The sequence below is a fragment of the Monoraphidium neglectum genome (assembly GCF_000611645.1).
Source record: "Monoraphidium neglectum strain SAG 48.87 unplaced genomic scaffold scaffold01301, whole genome shotgun sequence".
NCBI classification, from domain to species: Eukaryota; Viridiplantae; Chlorophyta; class Chlorophyceae; order Sphaeropleales; family Selenastraceae; genus Monoraphidium; species Monoraphidium neglectum.
This window is the reverse complement of record NW_014012327.1, coordinates 3,522-12,831: the sequence shown is the minus strand read 5'-3', so window position 1 is coordinate 12,831 and position 9,310 is coordinate 3,522. Positions and strand designations below refer to the sequence as shown.

Below are 9,310 nucleotides of genomic sequence, written 5' to 3'. Positions count from 1 at the left end.
GGGGGGGAGGTCGAGGAGGGGTTTCTACAATGCCATAGGGCGCACCAACGATACAGAGAAGATGCGTGCTGAGCGTGGGGTCACGGTGAGGGCGGAAAACAACGCGCGGGAGGTGCGCGGCGCGCGTTAGGGGATTCATGTTGCTCAGGAACGGGGCTCCTGGGGGGGGCAGCTGGCCGGCTGCTGGGTGCTCCGACGCGGCTGGCGTGAGCAGCGGGCGCAGCCGCAGGCGCGGGCTCCGAGCCGCACCGTGGTTCCAGGCGCCGCCGCCGGAGTTGCGGATGACGTTGTTGATGGGGGTGGTCTTGCCCACGGCCTTGATGGCGACTGCGCGGATTGCACCAGGCAACAGCGGAGGCGTTCTCACAAGGGGGACGCAGCGCAGACGCAGTAAGACCCAGGGAAACTGCGCGAGAGGGCCGACGCACTGCGACGCAGACGGCTGGCGGCTGAGCACGACGGGCCCCGCCCATCCACCCGAGCGCCCGCGCCGACGCCGCCCCCCCCGTCAAGGGCCGTCGTCGGCGCGTCAGTGCAGGGGGGGGCTGCCCGGCCCTGTGGCGGCCCCGCACCGGTGAGGCTCTGCTTGGTGTTGTTCAGCGCATTCAGGTTGGTGATGAAGGTGGCGTAGTGCCTGGGGGGAGGGGACGACGACGGGCGAATGCAAAACTTTCTGGCGGCGCGATGAGGGGTGTGGGCCCGCACCCGTGCGTCGGGAGCAGAGGTGCTGCCGCAAGCTGTGGGCGGTGCGCCGGGCGCTTGTGGCAGGGGGCTGCCATGACACCACACAAGGCGGGCAGGCGGCGCCGACGGCCCGGGTGCGGCAGTGGCCGCCGCCCGCGCCCGCGGCTGCGCGGCGGCGGCGTGGCTCAGCAGCAGCGCGACAAACGCGGCCCGCCCGGCTTCCGCAGCCCCCTTGCGGTGCCGCCTGGCATCGGGCACCGGCGTCGGCCTCATCTGATCGAACCCTCACCGGTTGTAGTGGAAGTTCATGGTCTTGTTTGAGATTACGGGCTCGAGGCCGTTCAGCTCCACGGGAAGCTTCACGCGCTCAAAGGCCTTGGGGGGGGGGGCAGGGTGGGGTGGGGTGGGGTCAGGCAGGGGGCTGCGGCGCGGGCGGCATATTCGGGGGGAGTCATCGTTCTGCGTTTGTGAGTCCTGCCAAATGAGGGGCTGCCGCGGCAGGGTGCCGCACGGAGGGTATGGCATTGGGCAATTGGGGAACGCCGCCGGCGCGCGGGGCACGTGGTGTGTGGGGCGCGGGGGTCGACGGGAGCTGAGGTGACCGCGGGATGAAGCTGCGAGGCGCTTTGTGCGGTGCGGATGCCGCCGTTGTTGACGTACGTCGACAGCAGCGCAGGCCCGCGGCGCATGACATTCATCGGTGGGGTTGTGAGCAGGTCACACGTGCAGTGCACTCGTGCGGATCTAATCTCCCGCGCAAAGGCCGTGTGGGGGGTGCAAGCCGAAGGAGCCGCGGGCAACTGGTGGCCGGCGGCAGCGGCGCGGAAGCCCAGTGCCCTGCCTCAACCAGCCCAGCGCGCTTTGCAGGACGTTGAGATGGCCGTATATGTGCGATTTGACGCCTACGCACCTGAGCTGCGGCCAGCAGCACGGCCATCACGGCCAGGCACAGAGTGACCTTCATCGTAGGTGTGGTGATCACTGCTCCAGGAATCTTGTATTGATTGAAGATGTACTGTTTGTGCGTGTACGCGGGTTGATGGAGGTCTGATTGTCAATTGTCGCGTGATGCCACCGGAGGGGAGCGGAGGGTGTGGGTGACAAGAAAGTGAGACAATTTTCAACGGCTTCAGGCGAGCGCTCTACACCCTCCAAACTTACCAAGTCACTGTTTGGATCCTTATGCGCCGTCTGGGCGCTTGAGATCGACCCGTAATCAGGCTGCACCGGTCTGGCAAGCAGCCCAACGGAACAAGAGCCCAAACGGTGGCTCGTCGCGGCCTGCGGCCTGCACGAACAACCTTTGAACTGATCAGTTGACGCTCGGTCGATCAAGCACGGCGCAGGCATGGCGGACGCGGTACCGCCGCATCCTGTCACACCTGCGCCGCGCTTCACGCCCTTTGATCGACACCGCATGCAGGGTGCGTGAGGCGATCGATTACAGCTCGTCCATGCTGGACGCATGTGTGCGCCTACATGCTGCATGCATCGATCGCGCCCTTGCCCGTGGTCAAACACGATCCCAGGCTCGAGCCAAGCAGTGCGGCGGCCGCATCACGTTTTCGCGCATCGTCTGCTCGACCCAGCCCACGCCGCCGCCGCTAGGAGACTCCATCGAGCGCGCCGGGGCAAACCATGTCGCAGAGCGCGTCCACCTGCCCCATTACAGACGGCAGGCCGGCACGGTCCTTTTCACCCTCCGCAACCGCCACCAGCCGCTGGCCCCCGCCGGCCCCGCAGCCGCACGACCCCCCGCCGCCATTACTGCCGCCGGCGCCGCCGCCGCAGCACGCGTGGCGGACGGCGACCGTGCAGTCGTGCGCGCAGCGCAGCACCACCTCAGCACTCCCGCCGCCCTCGCCTCTCATGAAGCGCGTCCATGCGCCCGGATCCACGTGCCGCTGCGGCGCCCGCCCCCGGCCGCCTGGGCCGCTGCCGCCGCCGCCGCCGCCGCTGTCGCCGCGCCGCTCGTGGCGGCGGCGCATGTGGCCGCTGCCCTCGCCGGTGCCATGCGGCCAGGGGGCCTCGGGGGTCGGGTCCGCCAGGCTCTCCACCTCTAAATCAGTGGCCGCCTTCGCATCCGCCGCCGCTGCCAGGGACGCGAGCGACAGCGTCCCCACCTTGCTGAGCGGCGAGGCCCTGGGGGAGTGCATTCCGGACGGGGGTGCCCGTCAGGCTTCCATCAGGGATCTCATGCGAAGGACCGTTGGATGTGGACGTTTTGATTCACGACGAGCGGACCTCACTGCTGCGCGTGCGTGGCCGCAAACAGCCCCCGTCGGCTTGCAAGCCGCCACAACCCCACAACCCCTGGAAGCTCTACACCTGCGCGGAGCTCCCAGCCCCCCCCCCCCCGCAACACCCCAACCACGCCCCGCCCGCCGCCACCTGCAGCGATATACACATCAAGCCACCCGCAGACGTGCAAGCGGCCAGCCTCACCGCTCAGTCCCAGCCTGGCCGTCTGCGAAATGGTACCGCAGCCCCGGCACGTGCCACACATGCTTCGCCGGCAGCTCCGCCCGCAGCAGCTCCGCCAGCCGCGGCGCCCGCTCCCGCAGCTGCCGCGCGGCCGCCGCGGCAGCCACGGCAGTTGCCTGCGCGGGCACGCCGCCGCTGCTGGCGCCGGCGCCGGCGCCGGCGGCCGCGCCGGGTTCGTGCAGGAGGATGAGGAATACGAGCGGACCCGTGTGCCAGACGAGAAGGCGGGAGGGCTCCTGGCCGTCCTGCGATGATGGGCCGAGGGAATGAGGGGAGAGGCGGGTGAATGAGGTGCCTGACGTTTTCAGCTGCCCCAGAGCTGAGGCTCGAAGGGCCGGGCGTCGCGGCCGCCGGCGCCGCGGCGGGGAACCGCGCCTGGGCTCGGGTGAACCTAGGAATGAGGTCCCAATCACGGCGCACGGCGAGCCGCGCGGGGGACCCTCGCTGCCGAGAAGCCCCACACCTGCAGCCAGACCGTGGGCAGCCCGGCCGCCGCTGCGCCGCGCTCGCCGCCGTTGGCGGTGCCCGCTGGCTGCACGAGCCCGTCCTCCCGCAACTCCCAGTATGCAGGGTTGATGAGATTGTGCGCCGCCACCGCCACGCCGCTGCTGCCGCCGCTGCCTCCCGCCTCGCCGCCCGCTCCGCCGCCCCCATGCTGCAGCTGCTGCACGCCGGGCCCGCCAGCCGGTGCGGCCGCCGCCCCCACCGGCGGCCGCGCCTGTGTTGATGGGGTCCAAGGGCGGCATTGTTTTTGGGAATCGGCCACAGTGACTGCCGTTCCCTGCTCGATGAGGCCACCAGCTACATTTCAAGGGTAACATTTGACGGCAGCAGACAGTGCAAAAAGCAACAGGGCCTGGTGCCGTCACCTCGCTGGAACGCAGCGCGGAGGCCGCCCCCTGCACGCCCCGCCCCGCCGCGCAGCGGCGCGCCCCCCGCCCGCAAGCGGCTCACCGTCCGGTGCCGCGGTCCCGCGCGGACAGCCGGCAGGACGCCCCGCGCTGCGAGCGCAAACAGCGCGGCCGTGTCCCCGGGCCCGAGCGTGCTCCACAGCAGGTGCTGCCCGTAGCACGCGACCACCCCCTGCACCGCCCGCCCGCCGCCGCCGCCGCCGCCGCCCGCCAGCAGCCGGCTCACGATGGCCTGCAGCAGCGCGAACGCGCCGCGCGGCGCGCGCAGCAGCGGCGCGCCGCCGCGGGCCGCCAGCGGGCAGGAGATGGCTGCCTGCTCGCGTGTCTCTGGCCGCAGCAGCCGGGAGGCCACCTCTTGCAGTAGCGGCTGCAGCCGCCGCCGCACCGAGGCGGCGCCTGGGTCGGCCTCGAGCTGGGCGTTGACGCCGCCGTGCAGCAGCGCCGCCAGGGCGTGGACGGTGCGCAGGCACGCGGCGAGCCCGTCGGGCGTCGCCGCGGCGCCGCACCACGCGCGGCTGGCGACCTGCGGAGGTTGCGGCGCGGCGAGCAGGCGCGCGCGTGCGCCGGCGCGTCGCGTCGGGCGCCGGCGCGGCGCAGCCTGGCGAGCGGGTATCCTTTCAGAATGCATGTCACTCCCCCTGGCAGGTGGGGAATACGTGATAGGGCGAAGGAGCGAGCATGTGAGGGCCCGCTGCAACAAGCTGCACTGAAGATCGCCCACCATGAGCAGCCAGACGCCAGGCTCGCAGTTGAGCATCGCCCAGAGGTTGTTGTCGGTCTCCATGCTGTGCACCCGGCCGTCCTGTCGGCGGAGGCGCGCGCCGCACGCCGCTGCGTGTTTCAACCCGCCGTGGAGTTGTATCGATGCGCGGGGGCCCCAGCGCACGCCGCGTGCACGGCTCGCTCGTGCCACAGCGGTGCGCGGTTTGAGGGCGGCACCGCTGACCGCACCGATTGGCCCCTCTCCTGTGGCCGACCTGGCCGCGGCGTCCGGCGGCGCGCGGCACGACGCCCCGCAGCCCCTCATTTGGCGCGCGGCTCAGCTGCGGCGATACCTCCCCTCGCCGCCCCGCCGCTCGCCCCTATGCCCTCTTCTTGTCATACGTTGCGACGAGGGCGCTGCGCATGCAGCCGCACCCACCTTGTTAAAGGTGCCGGCAAACATCGTGACCGCGTGCGCCAGGCCCACAATGCTGCTCTGCATCGCCGGCGGCGCCGAGGGCGGGTAGAAGCCCAAGATCTTGTCCGCTTCGCACCCCTCCGCCTGCCCGCGCCGCGTGTCATAGACGGCCAGGCAGACGGTGAAGTGGCCGCTCAGCCAGCGGCCGGGGCCGCTGCTGCGTGTCGCCGAGGACGCCATTCGAGCGCGCACTCGATGCGAGCTGCACCAAGCGCGCGACCGGCGGTGTCACGGTGCGAGGGGCTGGCTGATTGGATTAGGCTGCTTGAAATCTCCACAAGCCTTTGCGTATAACGAGTAGCCCCTGATGATCAGATCAAGCTTGTCCGTGCCAGGACCAGCGGATGGTAATACACGGGACGAGTGCTTTATGATATTCACCACATATTTCCTTCACACGTCAGTTGGGTCATCAACCCAAACCGGTTGCGTGTTTCCGAGACAACAGAAACCGGGCCCTGCACGAATGGAGAGTCCGTGAGCGTTGAGCTCATGGCTTTGAAATTACCAACACAGTGAATTGTACCTTGATAACTTGGTTAGCCCCTCTGGCCGCCCCCCCACGTATCAAACACTACCCGATCTAGGCAACATGCACCCTTACGGCGATGCGGGACCCCAACAGCAGCAGCAACAGCAGCTTCCTCCTGCATATGCGCAGGCGCACTACCCCCAGCCACCGCCCATCATTGGCTATGCGATAGTGAGCGACCTGCGCCTGGCTTCCGCGCGCAGCGCCTGCCGAGCTGGCGCGGGCTAGCCCAAGCGCATGGTGGCGGTATGCGAGCCCCGCCGCATGTTTGCTGAGTGCACATTGCATGTGGCTCCTGCACCTGCCGGCCAAAGGTGCCGCCTGACGCTCCGCCGACCTCCATCGGCGGCGCCCCGACGCGACCCTCCACGCTCCCAATGCCTTGACCGCAGGCGCCACCGGCGGCGCCTCCGCGGAATGGAGACGTCGTTATTGGCTGGGAGATTCTGCCGGTGCGCTGCCTGGCCGCGCCGCAACGCTGCTGCCAGGCGCGCCGCGCCCGCAGCAGCGACCTCAGGCCGCACACGCGCCGGCCGCACTCGGACCCCTCCGTCGCCCTCCGCCCCCCCACGCCGCGCCCGTGGCCCTGCCCCCCAGGTCGAGGAGGGCTGCGGCTGTGACCTCAATACGAGCGGCATCGTCGCCCTGGTGATCCTGCTGCTGGTGTTCTGGCCGCTTTTCTGGATCCCGATGGTTATGTCGGACTGCAAAAACGTGAGTGGATGCGCCGGGGGCCGCCGGTCTTCGCCCGCTTGCACCAGTCGTGCCCGCGCCCACGGCACGCGGCGACCGCCGCCGCAAGCAAGAGCTCTGCGGCCGCCGCCGCCACCGAGGCAGCGGGCAAAGGGCGCGCCGCTGCTCGCACAGCTGCTGTTGTGCAGCGTACGAGCAAGCGTCGTCCGCACTGCTGTGGCTTGGGCAAACAGCTGACCGACCACCCCACGCTTCCCATGTGCCCTCCCCTCTACCCCCATGCAGCAACGCCAGCGCCCGATCTACGGGCCGCCAGGGAGCGTCCCCCAGAGCGTGGCCGTACAGATCCCCACCGCCGCCGTCGCCCAGCACGCGCAGCCCGTCACTGGGTACCCCGCGCCCATCCCCGCCCCCGCCGCGGGCCCCTCTTCCGCCGCGGCGCCGCCGGCGAAGCAGGTCTGAGGCGGCCCGCCGAGAGGGCGTGCCGTGGGGCGCGTGTGCCGCGCACCCGCACGTTGGAGAGGCCCGGGCGCAATGCAGCACAGCGCTTTTTGTGCCCCACCATCCCCCAGCAAGCAAGGAGGGGCCGTGAATTCCGTGGCCCGCAGCGGGGCGGCACTTGCGTGTGCTTAAACGCTAGGGCCCTTCCCTACTACTTGGGTACTTGGCGCCTGCTGCCGGTCGCAGCAGCGTTGGTGCCTTTGGGGCACCGCCGCGTGCGCGATTTCGGGAATTTTTGTCAACCTACCCTGAGGCAGCCGTTGTTAACCGCCGCCTGCCTCCAGGCTTTTCATGAGCATCCCCAAGGATGTCTGTTTGTTGGCACGGCACGTGGTTTCCGTTCTGCAGCGCCCGCCGGTACCACCCTTCGCCCCATCTCCTGCAAGCAAGTCTCGCATTCCTCACGTGCCGGGTCATGCTATGCGGGAAGCGGGCAACACATGAGACTCGCATCACAGCCCTTGGTGCAATCGCCCACGACAGCGGGCGACGGCATCAACACATGTGGGTGTGTAAGCGCCCCCCCCCCCCAAACACGATTCAGACGCGACCACACCCCCAGACACATGCGGGGCAGTGAACCACACAGGCTTTCTTAGAACTTGAGATCTGTAAATGTGCCGTTGCTGTGCGCAGCCTGTGTTGTGCGTGTCTTGAAGGGGTGTTGCAAGCTGGCAAGCGGCCTGCTCGCAGCAGGGCATGCTGGCAGGCAAAAGCGGCTACAGGCGGTTGCCCAGCAACCCCAGGCGGGCTCAATCTGGGAATCTGCAAGGTGGGGTTGCTGGGAGTTGCTGCGGCCAGCTCCACTTGCCAGGCGCTCAGGGCACACCCGTGCTCAAGGAGCACGACGCGCCAGCTGGCGCCAGGCCGGCGTTCCTGTCTGCTGCGCCCTCGAGGCGGCACGCCGTCCTGTTCTTTCCCTCCTCTTGTGCCTGCAACGTCAACAAAGAAGCACAGCTTCAATCCAATCGCACTCACTCCCTGACCTTCTCACACAACCTTTCAAATCCAGGGAGGGTGGTTGGACCTCACTCTTGAGTGAGTTTCCTGCAGCCGCAGGACACCTTGGCAGTGGTGATCCAAGACCGGGTGACGGCCCAGTGGTTGGGCTTGCGCGCAGTCCGACCGACCATCAGCTCATGGAAAAACTTCGTGTAGGATTTTATTTGAGCTTTTGTATACCTCACGCAGCCGGCAAGACTCGAGGGGGAAGTCAGACCGAGTAACCCAGCTGGCACTCCGGTCCCCTTCGCCGCAGCTGGCAGAGGGGCGTGCTCACCTTATGAAAGGGTTCCGACGCCCCACAACATTTCAACGATTCACAACCCGTTCTTTGAGGAACATCACAACCCGTTTGCGTACATCAAGAGCAAAAACTACGCCTCTTCAAACGCATCACTTTCTTGGAGACCTCGACACTGCGCACATAGCGCTTCATCGTGGTCGAAAAATCATGGTGGCACCTATCTCGCTGCACGGTGCGTGTCCGAGGTCCCCATGGGTGTTTCGGGGGCTGCCTTCCGCCAGACCCAGCACCTCCCCGAGCTGGCGTCATCCTTATGATAGCATCAAGGGCCTCACGCGTTTCACATCACATTTCCTACTGTCTCCTCGCTTCACAGGCCTCCGCGGCGCCCTGCCCATGGCGCGCCCAAGACGCAGCAGCATCGAACGCACAGCGCGCATGTCGGTCCTGGCCCGCGCCGGCTCCTTCGGCGGCAGCGGCGGCCTCGGTGGTGGGTCAGACGGTGGCAGCGGTGGTGGCGGCAACTGGCACTCTGGCGGCGGTGGCGGCGCCGCCGATCCTGGGCCGATCATGGCCAGCTTTCTGGCGGCGGCCTCGCTCACCGCCCTGAGTGATCCTCAGAAGCAGCAGCAGCAGCAGCCGCAGCGGCATGGCTGGGCCAGCGACGACGAGGATAGTGATGACTTCGAGCCCTTCTGGGGCGCCCGGCGGCGCCAGCAGCAGGACGAAGACAGCGAGGATTGGGGCAACGCGTCGGACGCCGAGGACGAGGCAGAGGACGGCGCGGCGCCGCAGCAGCGGCGCTGTGCCTGCCTGTAAAGGCCCAAACGCCGCCAGCTGCCGGCGGTGCCCAACTCGCGCGGCACCTGTGGCTTTGCGGCTGCCGCGACGGTCCAAGTATACAACACCAGCACATATACAACAGCAACAGCACTGGATTTTTTTCTTTCGCCTCCCTGGGCGTGTCAGGCAGGCGAGCGCGTGGGCCGAGGTCACGTGGCGCGGCTCGGCCCTGCATTCGAATGTGGGGCCAATGTGCAGCATCAGCAGTAGCAGCAACAAGGCGGCAACGCAGTAGC

The 9,310-nt window shown here is 68.3% G+C and overlaps 4 protein-coding genes across 4 annotated transcripts in view; 2 read left to right on the top strand and 2 right to left on the bottom strand.

Annotated features, from left to right (window-relative positions):
- The window catches only part of MNEG_7389 (superoxide dismutase, Fe-Mn family), a gene marked incomplete at both ends in the record, with an annotated part of 2,700 nt that extends 1,052 nt beyond the window's left edge, over positions 1-1,648 (bottom strand). Inside the window, 5 exons of the mRNA XM_014044141.1 lie at positions 250-327; positions 573-634; positions 812-928; positions 974-1,059; positions 1,595-1,648. Coding sequence (XP_013899595.1) covers positions 250-327; positions 573-634; positions 812-928; positions 974-1,059; positions 1,595-1,648 — 397 coding nt within the window. The remainder of the gene's footprint in view (positions 1-249; positions 328-572; positions 635-811; positions 929-973; positions 1,060-1,594) is intronic.
- A 640-nt stretch (positions 1,649-2,288) lies between these two features.
- MNEG_7388 (hypothetical protein) lies at positions 2,289-5,439 on the bottom strand (the record flags this gene model as incomplete). The annotated part of the gene is made up of 6 exons (XM_014044140.1): positions 2,289-2,826; positions 3,130-3,413; positions 3,632-3,886; positions 4,123-4,602; positions 4,801-4,881; positions 5,221-5,439. The coding sequence occupies 6 exons, from the start codon at positions 5,437-5,439 to the stop codon at positions 2,289-2,291; spliced, it is 1,857 nt and encodes a 618-aa protein (XP_013899594.1).
- A 412-nt stretch (positions 5,440-5,851) lies between these two features.
- On the top strand, positions 5,852-6,946 carry MNEG_7387 (hypothetical protein; the record flags this gene model as incomplete). Its single annotated transcript, XM_014044139.1, has 4 exons — positions 5,852-5,962; positions 6,184-6,243; positions 6,389-6,505; positions 6,770-6,946. 4 exons carry the CDS (start codon positions 5,852-5,854, stop codon positions 6,944-6,946), a joined length of 465 nt encoding a protein of 154 aa, XP_013899593.1.
- Positions 6,947-8,669: 1,723 nt separating this feature from the next.
- MNEG_7386 (hypothetical protein) lies at positions 8,670-9,046 on the top strand (the record flags this gene model as incomplete). Its single annotated transcript, XM_014044138.1, has 1 exon — positions 8,670-9,046. A coding segment is annotated over one exon (377 nt), but the record flags the coding sequence as incomplete, so codon positions are not given.
- Positions 9,047-9,310: the final 264 nt, after the last annotated feature.